At 47.6% G+C, this 23,456-nt stretch overlaps 1 protein-coding gene across 1 annotated transcript; it reads left to right on the top strand.

The window, feature by feature from the left end:
• Nucleotides 1–534: 534 nt before the first annotated feature.
• LOC119323857 (protein disulfide isomerase-like 1-4) lies at nt 535–22,783 on the top strand. Its single transcript, XM_037597567.1, has 2 exons — nt 535–669; nt 22,445–22,783. The coding sequence occupies exons 1-2, from the start codon at nt 535–537 to the stop codon at nt 22,781–22,783; spliced, it is 474 nt and encodes a 157-aa protein (XP_037453464.1).
• Nucleotides 22,784–23,456: the final 673 nt, after the last annotated feature.

The following is a 23,456-nucleotide window of genomic DNA, read 5'->3' as shown; positions in this document are numbered from 1 at the left end:
AAAAAATATATATCATCTCACTTTGCTTAGCGTACCACATGTTGTTTTGGGTGATAATAGCACACAATTCTGCTATGACAGCCCAAGATTCCTTGTACAATTTGAATATATTGGGCATTTAATACAATCTTAAGGCATTTAATACAATCTTAAGTGTGAAAATCAGTTTCGACATGCTGGATCTGGTGCATGGCGTGTCGTCCGCGTGAAACGGTAGGAGCACCTACAACTTTATCGCCAGCGGTGGGAAACACATCGGCTTAATTAACTGCGTAGCAGCTGTGAAGCACGTCCTCGTACCTTCTTAATGGGTCGGCGTATGCAGCATCGATGCATGATGGGTAGGGTGCCCTCGTTTGCACCAATGACTATAACCAACGCAACGGGCGCCGTGTAGGAAATGTCGGCTGCTCCATTTTGGAACGGAGGGAGTATTATCTATGGCGCGTCCCGGTGGCAAGGATGATTGATATTAAGCCTCCGGTGTACCGACTAGCAAACTCCCCCCACACACGTTCTCACTCCTCGCCGTCCATGGCGGTGATGCCGATACCGATGCCCAGCCCCTGGTTCCTCCTCCTGCTCTTCCTCCCCTACACCTCCGACTCCACCTCCGCCCCGGACGTCGACCTCGACAACATCATCAACAACGCCGGAGGCGACACCTCGGCCAGCAACTACAACACCGAAGACGGCGCCCCCGCCTACCCCGACTACAATCTGCTGGAATTTAGTCTATTTGGGCAGCCCAATAACTATTTAAGAAATTCCTAATAAATCCTAGAGGCCCACTTAGCCCATTTGTGCAAGGCAAGGGATACTACTAAAGTTTAATCCCACATTGCTAGTTTAGAGGGGGTTGGACCTCTTTATAAGGGAGTCTCCTTCCCCATTTGTATGAGCATGAGAACAAGAGGGATATCCACGCGCGCTCCTCCTCTTCCGCCACCTCGCCTCTGCGCTGCGCTGCGCTGCTGCTGCTGCTGCTGCCCAACAATCCAAAAACCTTATTATAGGCAATTTACCTCGAATGGTTTTGCTGCTTCCATGAGACCTCCTATGTTTGAGGGTATCCACTATAAGAGGTGGCGCGTGAGAGCAGAGAACTTGAGCACTTCAATTGTATCCTACCGGACATGTTTGTTGTCGGGGGTATCATCACTAAGCTTCCTCCTTCGTGGAGGAACTTTGCTACCTTACTGAAGCATAAGAGACAGGAGTTTTCCGTCCCGGATCTCATTGGTACTCTTGATGTGGAAGAAAAGGCGAGAGCAAAGGACACACGTGCTCGAGGTATTGAGGGAGGATCTAGTGCCAATCTGGTACAGAAGAAAAACTTTCAGTCCCACAAGTTCAAGAACAAGGGCAAGCTTGATGGTAAAGCAAAGTTTGATGGGAAGAACAAGGCTGTACAACACACGAAGTTCAAGAAGAAGAGTGACAAGAAGAAAGGTGCTTGTCATGTGTGTGGAGATCCTGATCATTGGGCTCCTAGTTGCCCCAATCGCTATGACAAGCGTCATCCTGGGAAAGGCGTCAAGACCGCTAATGTTGCCATCGGAGACATTGACATGAAGGATGCTGGGTATGGTATATTTCCCACTATTCTTTCAGTATGTCATTCTCCTGATTGGTTGATTGACACGGGTGCTAATGTGCATGTATGCGGTGATACTTCCATGTTTTCGTCTTATCAGACCGCAGGGACTTCAACCGTGCTGATGGGCAACGGTTCAAGTGCTTCTGTTCGTGGTGTTGGCACGGTCGATCTGAAGTTTACTTCGGGAAAGATCGTGCGGCTGAAGAACGTGCATTATGTCCCCTCCGTCAATAAAAATCTTGTTAGCGGATCTCTTCTGTGTAGAGATGGCTACAAGCTTGTCTTTGAGTCAAATAAATTTGTAATATCCAAGTATGGAACCTTTGTTGGTAAAGGCTATGAGTCAGGAGGCTTGTTTCGTTTATCCTTGTCAGACGTTTGCAATAAAGTTGTTAATCATATTTGCAACAATAGTTAATCAAATGTGTGGCATTCACGTCTTTGTCATGTTAACTTTGGTTGCATGTCGCGACTAGCGAAGTTGAACTTAATCCCTAGTTTCACCACTGTCAAGGGATCTTAGTGTCAAGTGTGCGTTCAAGCTAAGCAGCCTCTAAGTCTCACGTGACTGCGGAGATGAGAAATCTTGCACCACTAGAACTTATACATTCAGATCTATGTAAAATGAATGGTGTTTTGACAAAAGGTGGAAAGAAATATTTCATGACGTTAATTGACGACTCCACTAGATACTGCCATGTGTATCTTCTGAAATCTAAGGATGAGGCTTTGAACTTTTTCAAGATCTATAAAGCTGAAGTGGAAAACCAACTTGATCGGAAAATCAAGAGGCTCAGGTCCGACCATGGTGGTGAGTATTTTTCCAATGAATTTGATACTTTTTGTGCGGAACATGGTATAATCCATGAGAGGACGCCTCCCTACTCACCTCAGTCAAATGGGATGGCCGAAAGAAAGAACCATACTCTAACTGATTTGGTTAACGCCATGTTAGACACATCGGGTCTCTCCAAGGCATGGTGGGGGGAGGCGATATTGACAGCAGGTCATGTCCTAAATCGAGTCCCCACAAAGAACAAAGAGATAACTCCATTCGAGAAATGGGATAAGAAAAGGTTAAAACTCTCTTATCTGCGAACATGGGGTTGTTTGGCGAAAGTCAATGTTCCAATTCCAAAGAAGCGGAAACTTGGACCAAAGACTGTGGATTGTGTTTTCCTGCGATATGCTTTTCATAGCATTGGCTATAGATTCTTGGTTGTAAAATCTGAGGTACCTGACATGCATGTCGGTACGATCATGGAGTCGAATGATGCGACTTTCTTTGAAGATATCTTTCCCATGAAGGATATGGCTACCTCATCTAATCAGGAGATGCCTAGTTCATCGAATCAGGAACCAGATACAATTACCGAACCTGCCATTTCGATGGAACACTTAGAAAGTCCTGTGGAGGAGAACAATGAAGTTCCTATTAGGAGCAAGAGACAGAGGACTGCAAAGTCCTTTGGTGATGATTTTCTTGTGTATCTCAGAGATGACACTCCTAGTTCTATTTCAGAGGCCTATGCATCTGAAGATGCTGACTACTGGAAGGAAGCAGTTCATAGCGAGATGGATTCCATCTTCGCGAATGAAACTTGGGAAATAAGTGTTCGTCCTTATGGGTGCAAACCTATAGGATGCAAATGGGTATTCAAGAAGAAGCTTAGGCCTGATGGCACTATTGAAAAGTACAAGGCTCGGCTCGTGGCTAAGGGTTATACCCAAAAGGAAGGTGAAGATTTCTTTGATACTTACTCACCTGTGGCTCGAGTGACCACTATTCAAGTTCAACTTTCACTAGCTGCCTCACATGGTCTTCTCGTTCCTCAAATGGATGTTAAGACTGCTTTCCTAAATAGAGAGTTGGATGAGGAAATTTATATGGAACAACCAGATGGGTTTGTAATCACTACTAGGAAAAGGCATGCTAGTGGCGCACCAAATTTGCCTTCTAATGGCGCACTACTAGTGCGCCACTGGCATCACGCCATTAGAATTAAATTCTAATGGCGCACTACTGGTGCGCCATTAGTATCTGGTGTTCTAATGGCGCACCGCGTAGTGCGCCATTAGTATAGCCTGCAGTGCGCCATTAGAATGCCTCCCAGGGGCCATATGTACAAATGTGCTTTGGCATTCTAATGGCACACCAGCAACTAATGCGCCATTAGTGTGATGATCACAGTGCGCCATTAGTGTCTTATGTGGTGCGCCATTAGTATGAATATTAGGTTTTATTTTTTTTGCTTTTCTGATTTTTGCACAGGTTACAAAATATATTATTGCATAGAATATAGACAGCAGCACACAGCAACATCAGATTCATCAAATACAATAGAAGATTAGTCTCCGAATACAATTCATCATATTAGTCTCCGGATTCAAAAGACCGGACAAAGATAAAACATTACAAGTCGCGAGTATCGAGTTTGCCTTCACATTACAAGTCGATATCGATCATCTAAACTACCATCACATAGAAGAGAGCTGTGGTCATCACGATGAGCATCATCGCGATCAAACTGGTCTTCATCCGGTTCCTCCAACGCTCCCTCCTCTCTCCCGCTAGATAGCGGGCGTATCTAGATTCGGCCTCCGCCCTAGTGGTGTACCCTTTGTAACTGTTACCGCTGAAACGGTGAACCTGTCTCCGACACTCCTCCCAGTCATCGTAGACTCCGGGAACCTTACCCTTGTACACGACATACGACGGCATCTCTATGCACAAGCCAAACAACAGACAATACATAAGCAATGTGTAAGTATGCAACAAAAGGATCGGAAGAGAAAAGCAAGACATTAATAGCACGATTCATGGTCCTACTAATAAATAGCATCGATTACATCTAAGTTGAACAACCGTCCAAACCAAAGAGACATCCGAATTCATTAAAGTTTAATTACAACATGAGCCAATCAATGTTTCAGAACTACACATCACTACTTTCGACTCAACTCATCGAACAGGAGCGTGGGTGAAGCCGCCGTCTGTCGTGATGGTCATGAAATCACGGTCGTTGTCACCCTGCATTTGTAGCGTTTCATCTATCTCACTGTTGGACGGTTGATGTCTGAGGAAGAACTGCCCCGCGGTATGAAGGACATCTTGATGGATGATGTCCGCAAACTCCGACTGGATGCAAAAGAATTCTTGTCTGAGGTCCGCGTCCTGGACTGCCGACAAGCTCGCGGCCCAATCTTTGAGATTATCTGGTAGCAGAAGGTGATGATGGTCCCTTACGATCGCCCGCATGTGATGGAGGGCGTAGTAGGCATCCTTCTGACCGCCAGGCGGCTGCTTGACGCAGCAGAACTTCGTATTGTGTGAGAAGATGTGCTTGCCGTACTTACGAACTGGCCTGGTGAAGGTGCCTCCAGATTGGGCGTAGCCGGGGAGAACATCATCAAGAACTTTCTTCACATTTGTGTAGTCTATCATGGAGTTACGGTTCGGGTCGAAATACGTGGCCATGGAATATTTCGGGCTTAAGAGGATGAGTGTGCAATGTGTGTCACTGCACAGAACACGGAATGTTAGAAAAAAAAGAACGATCGAAATCTAAGAAATCATATGTTACGGGGCGGTTAAGGGATGACTTACTCGGGAAAGTAAGGCACAAGGAAGTTATCCTTATCTGCGTTTGCCAGAATGACGCCTTCGAGGTGTGAACTCGCAACTTGGCGGTCCCCAGCGCTGCTCAAGTGCTTGGCACGCATGTAGAAGGGGTCGACTATCACGATGTCCGGGGTATTGTCTCTAATGATCTGCATCTGCATGCTCAGCGAAAACAGCCGAACGAAGGTGTAGTGCAACGGAAGAAGGTTAAACATAGCAAAGATGTCATCAAACCGCAGGACGATCATACCCCCGATGTCGCCATCCACAAAGACCTTGCTCTCTGGCACCTTGGCCACGAAAACCGGGTATGCCACATCCTTCTCTCTGAGACGCCGCTTCTCCAAAATCAGAACACTGTCGTGCAGACTCCGCATAGCACCGGTTGCAGCATTCAGCATATTTGGCGGTAGCATCGCCCTACCCGCCACATGCACCCTCCTCGAGATATCCTTAGGTGAAGGTGGCCCGTCCTGAGCACGGATCGAACTCGGTGCTAGCTGGCTCGCACCGGCGCCCTTGTTAGTCTTTCGTTTCCGGCCCTTCTTCTTGATCTCCTGTAATGGGACCGAGTTCTGCTCACAGACCGCCTTCTTCAGCGTGTTGGGGCTGATAATATTTCGCGCCTCAGCTATCTGAGGCTGGGTGAAGGCGGGAGCTGGAGGCGTGTCCTGAGAACTGAACGCTAGACGACGCTTGTTGCAATTGGATTTCTCCGCCGTACCAGCTAGATCGCTGTGGTCTTGGTTGGGTTCTTGAGAAAGAGGCCCGCAGAACTCGTCAGCGTACCCATGTTCGGCAAAGTACTTATCAACTTTGGTAAATGTACCGTCGTCGTTGTCGTCGCCGTCCGGATCCTGTGCCATAGGGCTGTCCGGATCCTGTGCCATAGGGATGTCCGGCAGGTCCGGTAGCGTTGCGGCGTTCTTGCCATGGCTTGGCGCCGGCACGACTGGCAGTCTTGTCTGTGGGGTAGTGTCCCCCGCCCCCAAACGAATCTGGCTCTTCGGCCATAGCAGGGGCCAGTTTACGTAGGTGCCGAGGGTCATCTCATCGTCTTCGTCGGCCCCAGCGGGTCGAGTCGGAGGTAATAGCTCGTCGCAGCCTGGCAGCACCCGGACCACTTCAACCCTATACATTGTGGTTGGCATCGGATTACCGTGGAACATGGGGTTGCCCGGTTGAACGATTCTGCCCTTGGCGACATCGACCAACTCGGCGCCCACGAAGTGCAGAAGAGTGCAAGGAACGTCGGCGGTGCCCTGGAAAAACATGTATAGGGCGTCAGGGATGCCCAGTCAAAGGCAAGGAGATGAAGTCATCGGCCGAGAGGCTTAGTTACCGTGATGCCGTCGAGCTCGGCTAATGTCGAGGCACCGCCAACGGCGGGCGTGCAACTGACGGAGGGGGCGCTTGCTGGCGAGGTGCCGGTCGGCGTACACCCGGGTGCATTAAGCTCCAATGCCCGTGCCGGTGCCGGAGACACGAATACCGCCTCCGCCGGAGACACCAATGGCGCCGCCGCCGGAGACACCAATGGCGCCGCCGCCGGAGACACCAATGGCGCCGCCGCCGGAGACACCAATGGTGCCGCCGCCGCGCTGTGCGAGTTGCTGGCCGTGAAGCTGGGAACCGGGGGAGGCCCCTTTTGGCCGCCCGCAATCCACGTCGTCAGCCCATGAATCAACGTAGGCACCATGGCGTTGAGCGTCGTTCCAAGTTGTTGTTGCACTTGCTCATGGACAAGCTCCGGAATCTGCGCCACTTGTGCCTTGAGTTCTTCAACCTCGCGCATCTGGCTTTCCGAGCTGGTCTTTTTCTCCTTCCGCACACCAGCGGTATAGTATGACCCCCATTTTGTGGACAAGCCTTTGCCGGCCACACGACCAGCTGACGTCGGCTTATCGAGCTTATCCTTCTTTTTCATTACGTTCAACGCCCTATTTAAAGGGGTGTCGAAAGGGGAGCTCTTAGACGACCCCGCGCTACTGCTTTCATTGTCCTACGAAAGGAACATGAACCATTTAGAAATATTGGGGATTAATTAGAGTGCAACCATATGGAGCTAATTACGCGGGGGTGTATTCCTTACCAGAACAAGCTCAAGCGCCCTGGTCTTCGGATCCGTGGTAAGCTCCTTTGTTATCGGGTCCTCCTTGTACCGGGCCCTGACATAGTTCCTGGTCTGCTTGTCACCGCTGTATTTCTCGAAGCGGGGCGGTAGGCCTTGCTCGGCACGCTCCGCGTCCTCCTTGTCCCATATAGGCTCCGCCACTCTATAACCGCCAGGACCGAGTTTGTGTTCCCCTAAGTTCAACTCCCGCATTTCTTTCCCCCACTGACTTGATTCGGAGGTTGCGGGGCTCTGGCACTTGATCTTGAACTCCTTGTACTCATCTTCGCTCATCAAAGGATATTTCGCCTTGATCTTGTCATAACTATCACCTTTATCAATCATTCTCTTCACCGCGCTTCTCCAAGTAGACAGGGCCGTGCTCATCTTCGTGAGGGCGGCATTGTTCACTTTATTCCCTGAGAGGCGTGTGTTTTCAAATTTGGCGGGGAACTTGTATCGTTCGTGCAGCTTCGTGAAGAGGAGGTTGCGCAAATTCCCTCGGTCCTTATGCCTAAGGTTCTCGGTGTTGATCGAGACGGTGCTCCGGAGGATGCACCCAAGCTGAACCGAGTACCCCTTGACTATATGTTTGGGCTCCGTTGGATTCCCGTCGGAGTCCACTTGAGTGAATTCCTCCTTGACGGTGCGGAGCGCATTCGGGCGCCGATCGTTCCTTTGCTTCTTCGGTTGGCTGCCATCTGTGTGTGCGCCGCCACCATCTGTGTGTGCGCCGCCATCATCAGTGGTGGCATCCTCGGCGGCACCATCAGTGGTGTCATCCCCGACGCCACTAGGGGTTGTGTAATCAGGATCGGTGTCTTCCGCGGCGTCATCATAGCGGTGAGGTTGTTCCTCCATCTCTTGGGACAGCTCCCAGAATTGCTTGCCGCCCGAACCACCGGCCTCATCGTTGTGGGCCATGTTTCTCTCTAAATAGGAAAAAAGTTTGGTCAAAAAGATGGTTATTGTCAAGGAACAAGATCATGGTCTCATGATTTAGGGTTTGTCGACACCGAGGCACCCTAAAAGCCTAAGCTTTCATCATTTAGGTTCTCATCGACACCGAGGCATCCAGGGCAACCAAGTTAAGTTTTCATCATTTAGGGTTTATCGATGCCGAGGCACCCTAGGTTGGGCCTAATCTTGGCTCTATTGCCACCTATGATGGGTTTATCATCTAGGGTTTATCGATGCTAAGGATAATTCTAAGTTGGGCCTAATCACTTGGCTCTATTGCCACCTATGATTTAATGCAGCAAGAATGGCAGGGCAGTTGATCCTACTTAACTAAGTACTAAGATAGCCCGGCCCATGCATTAGTCGCAAGTACCCCATATGTCCTATTTTTAGCAAAGTCATGCTAAAATTCACGGAAAATTTCAGCATGACCTTTGCTGAAAATAGGACATATGGAGTACCCGAATTTGCCGGAACGGAAGTTAATCGACATTCCGTCAAACTCAAGGGCCTCTCGGGGTACCTGCAAATTCATCACGACACGATGGTCGGAGACAAAACCCAGCCACAGACCATATGGTCCTCTGCTTTCATATGGACAAAAATCAGCTCAACTTATGTGAGCTTCCATTCCAGATATAATATGTCTCCCAACAAAAAATCATCAATAGTTTAGAAAGTCTGTACAAACACAGAAAGAATGACAAATGTATTTTTACAGATCATGGCTCAGAGTCATAAACATCTATGGACCAAATATAGTAATGGATACAGCAGATTAGTCTTATGATTTTACTTGTTCGGTATAAAATAGCTTATGCTTTCCTTACAGTACATGTCCACATTTGATATGTCCTTTTTGTCTGTCCTGCTTTTTGAATCAACCGTATCGAGCAATACTATGGAATTAGTCAAATAATTGTGCATGTTTTGACAATAGGATGAATGCAAAAGAAAATCAAATGGTTGTGGCAATCTGTCCATCATCATGACTGTTGACAGTCGCCACACCCACTATTGGACTTCGATCTAGCACAAAGGGGGTGTATAAGAGCAGATATGGATGGTGTGGTCTGGCACAGATAGCAGTCTAATCATCTTAATCTTGCAGTGTAATTTTTAATCCGTGGCAGCAAACGGGCATTGTGCTAGTCTAATAAGAATACACATTGTTGAACTTCATTGCTGTAATTAATGGTTTACTATCGGGATGTGCCTTAGGAGCATCGCTTATCAAGTGAAAACATAAGACACAAACTTGTAGCTGTATGTGTTTTGCCAAGAAAGGGTGCAACAAGAAATATTTTCCTAGTACTGGTTTATCTCACCTACTAGTAAAGGGACATTTCTCCTCAAATCGAAAGTTAATACATCGTTGTTTCTTACTAGGGGAAGATGGACCTGGATGGTCAAGCACGTGGAAGATGGCTTTGTGGGCGCGCCTTCTTAACAGCGAAAATGCATACAGAATGATCCTAAAGTTAATCACATTGGTTCCACCTGGTGAAAAAGTTGGGTTCGAAGGAGGACTGTACACCAATCTGTGGACAGCACACATAAGAACAGTAGCAGTAGTACTACTACTAGCAGTAGTACTACCAAAAGAAAGGAAAGAACAGTAGCAGTAGTACTACTACTAGCTAGCTAGCTAGCTGGTACTCATCTAGCTTCTGCATGCATTTCTCTGAATTTTGTTATACTTAAACACTACAAGGAATTATACTTTGTCATAGCTATTAGTCTTTGGACTAAGGGGCACTAGCACACTAGTAAGTGATAGGCAACCATCCTACATGGAAATGTGAAGAGTTACATGGATGAGTACCAGCTCTAAGTGAAGGCTCAATGGATTCAAGATCAACCGACTGAAGTTGCCCAAACCTGCAAGGAAAAGAGAGAATAATGATTTCGAACTGCTTCTGATGGCATACATAAGCATAAGTTCAGTCCCCCAAATCAAGTACTCCATCAGATTGGGATACTACTCTAGATTAGTGTAGCCACTATCTAACAAAAAATTTCAGAACTGAATTTCAGAGTACTCTAAATGTTGTGTGCCCTAGTATTTCTGTGTTCCCTTGCATTTCTATAACATTTGCTGCCACTGTACCATCTTTCAGAAACCTGATTCGGTGAGCTCTAGGCATGGATGTACATAGCATAGCTTACCAGGATTTGCAAAAGAACGCTGGTGGAGAACATACACGCAAGTCCAGCGAGCCTGTAACAGAAAATTTTAATAAGATGACACACTCGTCAAACGCAAAACAATGGTTAGAGCCATCAGAATGATGAACTTACACTGCAAAGACGCACGCCAAGAGTAAGTAAGTTGACAGGATCATCCAGCAGCAAGGACCGGAAGCAAAGTAGATGAGGAACACACAAGTTAGTCAAACACTTGAAGCAATTTGCGGGATACAAGAAAGATAGATATTATCAAGAACCGCTCAGAGTGCAAGAACCTAATATAAATGCTGAAACTGGACTGTACTACCATAGGGTAACTGCAAATTACAGAGCCTTAATTCATGAAAATGGGGGTAAGCCAAACCGTGTTTCATATTTAATGGAACCCCTTCATTCCTATTTCAGATTGAACCGCTCGAAGGGGTTAATGTTTGCTCATTACACATAGGGCAGACACAAGACCGAACGAATATATCAGTTGAGTCAGGAATTTCCCACTACGCAAAACCACAAAGCTCTAGCCTGAACTGATCACGGGCATCGAATTCCATACCCTGCAACTCCAGGCCATGCTCCTGTAATGGGTATAACCCACACTTGCATACATCCTACCACTACTTGCAAGCTGAATTGTTGTCAGAATCTGCGCCATCTTGATCAGCGCGCCGTACCGAGGCGAAAGCTAAAAAGGAGCCATACACCGCAGGCAAAATCTCCAACAGAGAGGATGTTCTTACAAGGGAGCAAGAAGCCTGCCGCCATGGCCCTAGGGTTTGCAGGTGAGGGGGTGGAGGAGAAGGGAGGAATCACCATGCATAGGTTGGGGAGGGAGGAAGGATGGAGAGGGAGGAAGGAGGAGAGGTACCTGGGCAGGCGCGGCCGGTCGCCGGAGGGGTCAGGGTCGGGGTTGGGGTCGGGGTCGGCGGTGGCGGCGTCGTCGAAGGGATGCCTTAGTTGGCCGTGGGAAGGCCGGCGGCCGCGGTCGTCGTCCTGCACCCCGTGCCCGGACTGAGGAAGACGCCGGCGTTGAAGCTCCGGCAGCGGCTGGGCGTCGGGGGGCGACGGCGCGGGGGCGACGGCGCGGGGGCAAAGTTAGGTCGAGTGGGGGGGGGATCTGGCGAGGGAGGGAGAGAGGCCAGAGGGGAATAGGTGGAGGGAAGCTTTCTAATGGCCCACCACACGCAGGTGCGCCATAAGTACGACTGTTCTAATGGCGCACCACACCTCAGTGCGCCATTAGAATTTTGTTTTAACCTAGCCTAGTAGCCATATCTACAGCCCAACCCTATCTACAACAGAACCCACGCACTAGCTCGACTGGTCAGCACGCAGCACACACACCAGGAGGTCCTGGGTTCGATTCCCAGGATCCCCAATATTTTTTTATGCATTTTAAATGGTGTTTTTTATATTTGTTTGTGTTTAAATATGTTCAAACTTGTTTAAATCATAACAGTAATATTTTTTATGCATTTTAAATGCTGTTTTTTATATTTATTTGTGTTTAAATATGTCCAAACTTGTTTAAATTATAACAGTAATATTTTTTATAAAAATAGTAGAAAAAATTTAAAAAATATGTTCAAAAAGTGCGGGTGCGGGGGGCCGGGTGCTCCGGCGGTGGAGCGGGGGAGGGTTGCGATGGGTGGAGCTAGCGGGGGATGGTGCGGGTGCGATCGAGATGGAGGGGGATCGAGATCGAGATGGAGGGGGAATCGAGATCAAGTGTCCTCATGAATTCAAAAAGTGCCCATGAAATTTAAAAATATTCATGATATCAAAAGGTGCCCATGAAATACAATCGAGAAATGAAGACTACGATTTAAATACAATCGGTCTTAGCTAGCTATCTGTTCACAATCTTCTTGCCCTTCTTTTTCGCAAACGGAGTTCTTCTGTGGAACGGACGTCCTTTAGGTAGGGTGGTCCTGCTTCTTCTTGTGGTGTGTGCTGCTACTTCATCGTCGTCGTCATGTTCGATCTTCGGGTCGCCGTACTTGTCGAAGTCTTGCTCATTGGCTACTCCATCCATTCCGATGATCTTCCTTTTGCCTCTCCTCACGACAACACGACTGGGCTTTGGTGGGTCGGTAATGAAGAAGCATTGGTCCACTTGGGAAGCCAGTACCCATGGCTCATTTTTCGCGGTGACGTTTGCACCCGCGGTCTTGGATTTGGCTTCGGGTATAACCATGGTGGTGAAATACTGGTCTTCTTTTATGACGTTTTTGGCCCATCTGACACGGAACATCGGGACCTTCTCTCCAGCGTAGCTCAGCTCCCAGATCTCCTCGATCCTTCCGTAGTATCTGTCCTTGTCGTTACCGGTGTAGGATTCCATCGTTACCCCGGAGTTCTGATAACCATCGCTCTTCATGTCCTTGTCCTCGGTGTAGAATGTGTAGCCGTTGATATCGTACGCCTCATAGGTCATCAGGTTGTGCTCGGCGCCCTGTGACAAGGCGAATATGAGTTGTTCTTCCGTGGAAGAATCCTCATGTAAAGGGTACGACAGAAGCTTCTGCTTGAACCAACGCGTGAAACATGAGTTGTGCTCTTTGAGTATATCTCCGTCCGTCCTCTGTTGGCCTCGGTCATTGTACGTCTTCTTAATAAAGGTTTTGTGCTCTACCACCCAAGGATCGACCACGTCTATGTGTTGTAGCGCGACTAGGTTTGCTCTTTCAAAGTCGGCGAGTCGACCCTCAAAGTCGACATGCATTTCGCGGCGACCCTCATGGTGACCCCATCCAGCGAGCCTGCCGAGGTGCCTGTTGATGGGCAGACCAACGGGATTCTCGATGCCTAGATAATTCGTGCAGTAGGAGATGCACTCTTCGGTCAGAAAGCCCATGGCTATGCTTCCCTCTGGACGTGACATGTTGCGAACGTATCCTTTGATGACACCATTCATCCTTTCGAACGGCATCATGCTGTGCAGGAACGTCGGCATCATGTTGCGAATGATATCCTCCACTATATGGACCAGCAGATGCACCATAACGTCGAAGAATGCGGGCGGGAAGTACATCTCAAGCTCGCATAGTATCACCACGATCTCTTCCTGTAGCCTTCTGAGTTGCCTCACGCCAATCGACTTCCAAGAGATGACGTCGAAAAAGTTGCATAGGCCAAATAGCGTTTCACGGACGTGCGCGTCCATGATCCCATGGATTGCAACTGGAAGTATCTGCGTCATCAGCACGTGACAGTCGTGAGACTTCATCCCGCTGAACTTCTGCTTCGCTGGGTCTAGGTATCTGATTATCTTCCCCGCGTAACCGTAAGGAAGTTTTACTCCTAGGAGGCAGGTGAAAAACTGCCCGATCTCCTCCTGACTTAGAGTGAAGCACGCGGGAGGGTAGTCATTTCCGGTCTTCTTGGCCTTTTTGCCTTTGCGACGACTTTCCGTGTCCTGCTTTGCCTCATCATCATCATCATCATCATCATTAGCGTGAAGCTCCTGCCTGATGCCCATTGATTTCAAGTCTGCCCTTGCTTTCGGCCCATCTTTGGTCCTCTCTGGCATGTTGAGCAGGGTACCAAGCAGACTCTCGCACACGTTCTTCGTGATATGCATGACATCAAGGCTGTGAGGCACACGGTGGATCTTCCAGTACAGCAAGTCCCAGAAAACAGACCTCGTTTTCCATACCTCCAGCAGCGGCTCTGGCGCCTTTCGCTTCTTTCCCGGCAGTGGGCAGTCTTTCCAATTTTTCAACAGCTTGTCTATTTCCTCGCCGCTCCTCGTACACGGGCGTTTTCAGGGTTTGGTTTCACCATCGAACAGATCCTTGCGTTTCCTCCACGGGTCATCGCCGCGAAGCCACCTTCGATGTCCCATGAACACGGTTTTCGAAGACCCGGGATCTCTATCTAGCTGGCGATACGTTGTGTCATCCATCCACCTTACGCATCCAGAAAATCCGTGGACTACCTGCCCCGCGAGATATCCGTAACCGAGATAGTCGTGCACCGTCGTGAGCAGTGCGGCTCTCATAGGGAAATATTCTTTCTCTGCGGTGTCCCACGTATTGGCTGGCGTTTTCCACAGCGTGTCAAGCTCCTCTTTCAGCAGCCCCAGATACAGATTGATGTTGTTCCCTGGTTGTTTCGGCCCTTCAATTAGCATACTCATGTGAATGTACTTCCTCTTCATGCACAACCAGGGGGGAAGGTTGTACATCCACACAAACACAGGTCAGGTGCTATGTGTGCTTCTCTGGCTGCCAAACGGATTGACTCCATCGGTGCTCGCGCCCAGCATGATGTTCCTTGGATCGTTCCCAAATTCTGGGTATTCGAAGTTCAACGCTTGCCGCTGGCTCGCATCCTTAGGGTGACTCAGCATCTTGTCTTTTTTATCTATCTCCGGATCATTTGCGTCATCTTCTCGCTTCTTCTCCTCCCTATCCGCGTGCCAACGCAGGAGCTTTGCTACCTTAGGGTCCGCGAAATACCGCTGCAGACGAGGAGTGATCGGAAAGTACCACACCGATTTTCGAGGAGCTTTCTTCCTCTTCTTGTATCGAGTGACGCCGCACACCGGACATATGGTAGACTCCGCGTGCTCGTCCCGATAAATGATGCAATTGTTCATGCACACATGGTATTTCATGTGCGGTAAATCCAGAGGACACATGATTTTCTTCGCCTCCTCGAAACTGGTTGGGCACTTGTTCCCCTTGGGAAGACGTTCGTGCCAGAATGACATGTTCTCGTCGAAGCATGCGTCGGTCATTTTGTGTTTTACCTTCATCTCCAGAGCCATGAGCGTTACTTTCAGGTGGGTATCCTCGGGCCTGCATCCTTCATACAATGGAGTAACCGCGTCTATCTCCAGTTGATCCATCTTGGCTTTCTCTCGGGTGGCAGCTCTTGCGTTATCCGTCCGCTTGAGAAGCAGCTCTTGAATATGAGGGTCCTGCACCCAACCTCCATCGTCGTCTGCTCCGGCATCTTCATCTTCATGATCATTCCCTTCGTCTTGATCTTCCTCATCATCATGTACGACATCTTCTACATGATGACTGTGTACAGCATCACCGTCGTGATCATGTCCTGGAGATTCTTCGTCTTCTCGCCCGCCCTCGCCGCGGTGGTACTTGTCTTGTTGCCCTTCCTCATTTCTTGCCCGGCCCCGGCCATGGACGACTTGATAGTCATCTTCATCACATTGCCACCGATAGCCATCCATGAAACCACGCAAGAGCAGGTGGTCCCGCACCTGCCCGGAATCCGGGTCCGCAATAAGGCTCTTCAGCTTGCATCTTCGACATGGACATCTTATCTCCGTCTCGTTCTTTTGAAGCATCTCGGCCTTCGCGGAGCTCAAAAACCTATTCACGATGCCTTCAGTCATCGTGCGGACCATGGTCTCCTGCGGGGTAGAGCAAAACGATATGTTAGAACCAAGAAAAAATTTGGCATGACCTTCCCTAAAAATAGGACCAAAAAGAATGCATAGTGCCAAAATTCTCGCCGAAACGAAAATGAATCAAAACATTCCAGCAAAATATTGGCAACTATCGCATATTTCAAATACCGGTACCTTCAAACACAAACATATATGCAACACCACAAACACATCCAACACCACAAACATACATAGATCTAGCTAGGCCACAAGAAGTGCATGTGCACGTTGTTGGAGCGAGCTAGGGAGAAAAAAAAGTAGATCTATATCATGAAGATAGCTTTCCCTTACTTACCTATCAAAAAAAGGTAATTTCACCACTTAATTTTGTTGAATCTATGGTGGAAATGAGGTGAGGAGGAGGAGATGGCCGAAAGCTTGGAGAAGGAGGTGGATGGAATGAAGTGGGGAAAGTGAGTGGGTAGGTGTGGGCTGTCCAAAATATCTTGTTGGTCCCAGGTTACTAATGGCGCACCATAGGAAAATGCGCCATTAGTAACCCTGGTTACTAATGGCGCATCAGCCTACGGTGCGCCATTAGTAGTTTTGCAAAAAAGTAAAAATAATAAGTATATATACTAATGGCGCATCTCCTCTGAGTGCGCCATTACTAGTTTAAACTAGTAATGGCGCACTGTGCCACGATGCGCCATTAGTAGTTTTGCAAAAAAAAGAATTAAACAAAATTTACAGTAATGGCGCACTGCCTGCTTGGTGCGCCATTAGTAGTTATAGATAGTAATGGCGCATTATAAATTTACAGTTCTTGGCTTCTGGTTTCTGCCCTACGTATGTTAGACTCTATTTCATATGTGCAACCTACTATACTGTCTGCTCTAGATATGTTTAGTTACGGTTCATATATGAACATGTTGTTTACCTTCTCTTTGTCAAATCACATGGCTTATTTTATCACTGCTATACTAGCCATGTTTTATCTACTATTTCTATTAAAAAAATCATTCGATAAATTGCTCATATTTCCAACAATCCAAAAACCTTATTATAGGCAATTTACCTCGAATGGTTTTGCTGCTTCCATGAGACCTCCTATGTTTGAGGGTATCCACTATAAGAGGTGGCGCGTGAGAGCAGTCTTATGGTTTCAAACCATGAGTTGCTATGACGCCACTCTTGGCAAACCTGAAGGAGAGCAAGATGCCCAACAGGCACAAGCTTTTCAGAAAATGGATACCTTGTTTAAGGCTGCTCTCTTGAGTGTTCTTGGTGAGAACATAGTTGATGCTTATGCGTCAATTGATAATGGAAAAGATACAAGTTTGGGGTCTCGGATGCCGGCACTGAGCTGTACATCATGGAGCAATTCTATGATTACAGGATGACTGAAGAGCGCTCCGCGGTTGAGTAGGCTCATGAAATACAGTCATTTGCTAGAGAACTTGAGCACTTCAATTGTATCCTACCGGACAAGTTTGTTGTCGGGGGTATCATCACTAAGCTTCCTCCTTCGTGGAGGAACTTTGCTACCTTACTGAAGCATAAGAGACAGGAGTTTTCCGTCCCGGATCTCATTGGTACTCTTGATGTGGAAGAAAAGGCGAGAGCAAAGGACACACGTGCTCGAGGTATTGAGGGAGGATCTAGTGCCAATCTGGTACAGAAGAAAAACTTCCAGTCCCACAAGTTCAAGAAAAGGGCAAGCTTGATGGTAAAGCAAAGTTTGATGGGAAGAACAAGGCTGTACAACACACGAAGTTCAAGAAGAAGAGTGACAAGAAGAAAGGTGCTTGTCATGTGTGTGGAGATCCTGATCATTGGGCTCCTAGTTGCCCCAATCGCTATGACAAGCGTCATCCTGGGAAAGGCGTCAAGACCGCTAATGTTGTCATCGGAGACATTGACATGAAGGATGCTGGGTATGGTATATTTCCCACTATTCTTTCAGTATGTCATTCTCCTGATTGGTTGATTGACACGGGTGCTAATGTGCATGTATGCGGTGATACTTCCATCTTTTCGTCTTATCAGACCGCAGGGACTTCAACCGTGCTGATGGGCAACGGTTCAAGTGCTTCTGTTCGTGGTGTTGGCACGGTCGATCTGAAGTTTACTTTGGGGAAGATCGTGCGGCTGAAGAACGTGCATTATGTCCCCTCCGTCAATAAAAATCTTGTTAGCGGATCTCTTCTGTGTAGAGATGGCTACAAGCTTGTCTTTGAGTCAAATAAATTTGTAATATCCAAGTATGGAACCTTTGTTGGTAAAGGCTATGAGTCAGGAGGCTTGTTTCGTTTATCCTTGTCAGACGTTTGCAATAAAGTTGTTAATCATATTTGCAACAATAGTGAATCAAATGTGTGGCATTCACGTCTTTGTCATGTTAACTTTGGTTGCATGTCGCGACTAGCGAAGTTGAACTTAATCCCTAGTTTCACCACTGTCAAGGGATCTTAGTGTCAACTGTGCGTGCAAGCTAAGCAACCTCTAAGTCTCACGTGACTGCGGAGACGAGAAATCTTGCACCACTAGAACTTATACATTCAGATCTATGTAAAATGAATGGTGTTTTGACAAAAGGTGGAAAGAAATATTTCATGACGTTAATTGACGACTCCACTAGATACTGCCATGTGTATCTTCTGAAATCTAAGGATGAGGCTTTGAACTTTTTCAAGATCTATAAAGCTGAAGTGGAAAACCAACTTGATCGGAAAATCAAGAGGCTTAGGTCCGACCGTGGTGGTGAGTATTTTTCCAATGAATTTGATACTTTTTGTGCGGAACATGGTATAATCCATGAGAGGACGCCTCCCTACTCACCTCAGTCAAATGGGATGGCCGAAAGAAAGAACCATACTCTAACTGATTTGGTTAACGCCATGTTAGACACATCGGGTCTCTCCAAGGCATGGTGGGGGGAGGCGATATTGACAGCAGGTCATGTCCTAAATCGAGTCCCCACAAAGAACACAGAGATAACTCCATTCGAGGAATGGGATAAGAAAAGGTTAAAACTCTCTTATCTGCGAACATGGGGTTGTTTGGCGAAAGTCAATGTTCCAATTCCAAAGAAGCAGAAACTTGGACCAAAGACTGTGGATTGTGTTTTCCTGCGATATGCTTTTCATAGCATTGGCTATAGATTCTTGGTTGTAAAATCTGAGGTACCTGACATGCATGTCGGTACGATCATGGAGTCGAATGATGCGACTTTCTTTGAAGATATCTTTCCCATGAAGGATATGGCTACCTCATCTAATCAGGAGATGCCTAGTTCATCGAATCAGGAACCAGATACAATTACCGAACCTGCCATTTCGATGGAACACTTGGAAAGTCCTGTCGAGGAGAACAATGAAGTTCCTATTAGGAGTAAGAGACAGAGGACTGCAAAGTCCTTTGGTGATGATTTTCTTGTGTATCTCAGAGATGACACTCCTAGTTCTATTTCAGAGGCCTATGCATCTGAAGATGCTGACTACTGGAAGAAAGCAGTTCATAGCGAGATGGATTCCATCTTCGCGAATGAAACTTGGGAAATAAGTGTTCGTCCTTATGGGTGCAAACCTATAGGATGCAAATGGGTATTCAAGAAGAAGTTTAGGCCTGATGGCACTATTGAAAAGTACAAGGCTCGGCTCGTGGCTAAGGGTTGTACCCAAAAGGAAGGTGAAGATTTATTTGATATTTACTCACCTGTGGCTCGAGTGACCACTATTCGAGTTCTACTTTCACTAGCTGCCTCACATGGTCTTCTCGTTCCTCAAATGGATGTTAAGACTGCTTTCCTAAATAGAGAGTTGGATGAGGAAATTTATATGGAACAACTAGATGGGTTTGTAATATATGGTCAGGAAGGGAAAGTGTGCAAGTTGCTGAAGTCTTTGTATGGACTCAAGCAAGCACCCAAACAGTGGCATGAGAAGTTCGAAAGAACTTTAACAGCTGCAGGCTTTGTTGTGAACGAAGCTGATAAATGTGTGTACTATCGGCATTGTGGGGGCGAGGGAGTTATGCTTTGCTTGTATGTTGATGACATACTGATTTTCGGAACAAATCTGAATGTTATTAAGGAGCTCAAGGATTTCCTATCTCGCTGTTTTGAGATGAAGGATTTAGGAGTGGCTGATGTCATTTTGAACATCAAGTTGTTGAGAGATGATGATGGTGGGATTACATTGCTTCAATCTCACTATGTGGAAAATATCTTGAGTCGCTTTGGCTATAGTGACTGCAAGCCCTCTCCAACACCATATGATGCTAGCGTGCTGCTTCGAAAGAATCGAAGAATTGCTAGAGATCAATTGAAGTATTCTCAGATTATTGGCTCGCTTATGTACTTAGCCAATGCTACAAGACCTGACATCTCTTTTGCTGTTAGCAAACTGAGTCGGTTTGTCTCAAAACCAGGAGATGGGCATTGGAAAGCTCTAGAGAGAGTTTTGCGTTATTTGAAAGGCACTGTGAATTATGGAATTCACTACACTGGGCACCCAAAGGTGCTTGAAGGGTATAGTGACTTAAACTGGATCTCAGATGCTGATGAGATAAAGGCCACGAGCGGATATGTGTTCACTCATGGAGGTGGCGCTGTTTCTTGGAAGTCTTGCAAGTAGACCATCTTAACGAGGTCAACTATGGAAGCAGAACTCACAGCACTAGATACAGCTACGGTCAAAGCAGATTGGCTTCGCCGGCTCTTGAATGACTTGCCAGTTGTTGAGAAACCTGTACCGGGTATCCTTATGAACTGTGACAATCAAACTGTGATCACGAAAGTGAACAACTCTAAGGATAACATGAAGTCATCAAGACACGTTCAGAGAAGGTTAATGTCTGTCAGAAAAATGAGAAACTCCGGAGTTATTGCATTGGATTATATCCAAATGTCTAAAATTCTGGTAGATCCTTTTACTAAGGGTCTATCACGTAATGTGATAGATAATGCATCGAGGGAGATGGGTATGAGACCCACAATATGAGTTGTTCACAGTGGTAACCTATTCTTTGTGATCGGAGATCCTGTAAATTAGATGTGGAAGACAAGTTGTTGGTCAACTGGGAGGAGAGTACCCTTATTATTAAAAATACCACTCCATGAAGATGCAATACTCTCCTAATCTGCATGGCAGGTTGATGTATATCTTAATGTGTTCTAAGTGGCTCTTTGAAGCAGAGACGTTGTCCTGCAGAACGTCTTTTGAAGAACACACCTATATGAGTCTGATTGTCAAACGTCGCAATCTATAAGAGTAGGGTTCTCTCTAGTAAACTCATGAAAGGTCACGGAGTATGACGCATAAGCTCCACCCGCGGGGAAGACCCACGGTAGCCTCGTATCGGTCAAGGCTTTATGTGAAGCTAGATTCGCAGAAAACTTGCAGTTCAAGGCCCAGTCCACTGTTCAAGTTGCTTTCCAGTGTAGCATAGAGTTCTAGGTGGAAGTTCAACTTAACAGTCTCCACTGTAGTACCGGTATATAAAACACTATTTTGGAACCAAAGGCAAATTTCTGTGTGCCTCTGGGATCTGGTGGGGGATTGCTGGAATTTACTCTATTTGGGCAGCCCAATAACTATTTAAGAAATTCCTAATAAATCCTAGAGGCCCACTTAGCCCATTTGTGCAAGGCAAGGGATACTACTAAAGTTTAGTCCCACATTGCTAGTTTAGAGGGGGTTGGACCTCTTTATAAGGGAGGCTCCTTCCCCACTTGTATGAGCATGAGAACAAGAGGGACATCCACGCGCGCTCCTCCTCCGCCGCCGCCTCACCACGCCACGCCACGCCTCGCCTCGCCTCGTCCCGACGCGCGGCGCCGCGGGTTGCGGGAATGAGCCGATGTCTAATTTTTGCCACGTACTACGGGTATACGAAAGGTCACTTGGGAGCTGACTGCCTGTTCACTTCACCTCCCGTCGCAGCCTGTTCGCGTCCCTCTCCTGTGCCTATATAAGAGAGGTCGCTCCTCTCCAGAGAGACACATCAGAAGGTCCTCTTCCTCTCGCCACACAGTTCCAATCTCTGCGCTGCTGCTGTCTACCTCATCCCGGCTTGCGGCGTGCACCGCGAGTCGGGACAGTAGGCCTCCGAGACCGCACCTTTTGAGTCCTGTACGGGAGAAGGGTGATAAGGTTTTTGGGGAGCGCTCAGCGCGACTACTGGCTGCTTCATCACGGACGATCCGGTCGCCGACGACTACTTCCCCGACGACTTCTTCCCCGACGTCCACGACCTCCTCGACGACATGGCAGGCGAGGACACCGACCCCAAGTTCAGCGCTTCTGCTGCTGCTGTGCCGTACGTGTTCTTATCCTTTCTGTTAGAAGTCCTGCTACAGTTCTTGGCTCTAGTTTCTGCCCTACGTATGTTAGACTCTATTTCATATGTGCAACCTGCTATACTGTCTGCTCTAGATATGTTTAGTTACGGTTCATATATGAACATGCTGTTTACCTTCTCTTTGTCAAATCACATGGCTTATTTTATCACTGCTATACTAGGCATGTTTTATCTACTATTTCTATTAAAAAAAATCATTCGGTAAATTGCTCATATTTCCAACACAACCCCTCCGGCCAGGACCTCTTCTCCGACACCCAGAACACCGAGGCGGTCGACGAGGCCCATGTGGTCGTCCTCACCGCCACCAACTTCTCCTCCTTCCTCGCCACGCACCGCCACGTCATGGTTGACTTCTATGTGCCATGGTGCTACTGGTCCCGTAAGCTCGCACCGGAGTATGCCGCGGCCGCGTCGCATATGGTCAAGAAGGGGCTCGACGTCGCGCTCGCCAAGGTCAACTTTTCCCAGAACAACCAACTCGCGCGCGCCCATGACGTGCTTGGCTCCCCCATCGTCCACTTCTTCATCGGCGGCGTCCCCAGGGGCTACCATTACTACGGCGAGAGGACCAAGTAAGTACTAAGTAGTAATATTTCTTCATTCCCCTGCCCGGCTGCTGCTGCATCATCCATTGTTGCCAATTTTCCTTTGCTGCTGGGACGCCATTGTCGCTTGGATCACCAAGAAGCTGGGCCCTGCCATGCGAAACGTCACCACCGTCGATGAGGCCGAGAAGATCATCACCGATCACGGCATGGCCGCACTCGCCTTCCTCGATTCCCTCTCGGTAAGCTGCTCTCCAAGCAAAGTCAACCAACCAACCCAAATTGCTGCAGTTGCAACCCATGCATGTTACCCAGAACAGATTGAGACCAAATAATACACGATGCTTCAATGGCAACCAAACCAACCGCCGCGCATGTTACTCACATTGACCCAATAATACGAGATGATTCTTCTGCTTTGCTTCTCGCTACTGTATACTAGTCAAAATGTCACCCTGCATGCTCTGTTTAGCTATTGCACACTGTACATATAGTATTGTGACGATGTTTGTTAACTACTCTACCGTAAAATGCTATAGGGTGCGCACAGCGATGAGCTTGCTGCTGCTTCAAAGCTGGAGGATAGCATCAACGTTTACCAAACCACCAGTCGCGATGTAGCCGAGCTTTTCGGCGTTGACCCGGAAGCAAAAAGCGCCCGTTCATAGTCCTGCTGGAGGCAGATCAGGAGGGGAAGCTGACCA

Source organism: Triticum dicoccoides, chromosome 6B, assembly GCF_002162155.2.
Source record: "Triticum dicoccoides isolate Atlit2015 ecotype Zavitan chromosome 6B, WEW_v2.0, whole genome shotgun sequence".
NCBI classification, from domain to species: Eukaryota; Viridiplantae; Streptophyta; class Magnoliopsida; order Poales; family Poaceae; genus Triticum; species Triticum dicoccoides.
Note: the sequence above shows the minus strand (reverse complement) of the source record. Positions and strands in the feature narration are given on the sequence as shown.

Bases quoted from the DNA above. Each gene is read 5' to 3' on its own strand.
- LOC119323857 (XM_037597567.1), top strand. From the start codon at position 535: ATGGCGGTGATGCCGATACCGATGCCCAGCCCCTGGTTCCTCCTCCTG. The intron at 670-22,444 runs GCCAGCAACTAC...CCCTCCGGCCAG, and splicing joins ACGCCGGAGGCGACACCTCG to GACCTCTTCTCCGACACCCA.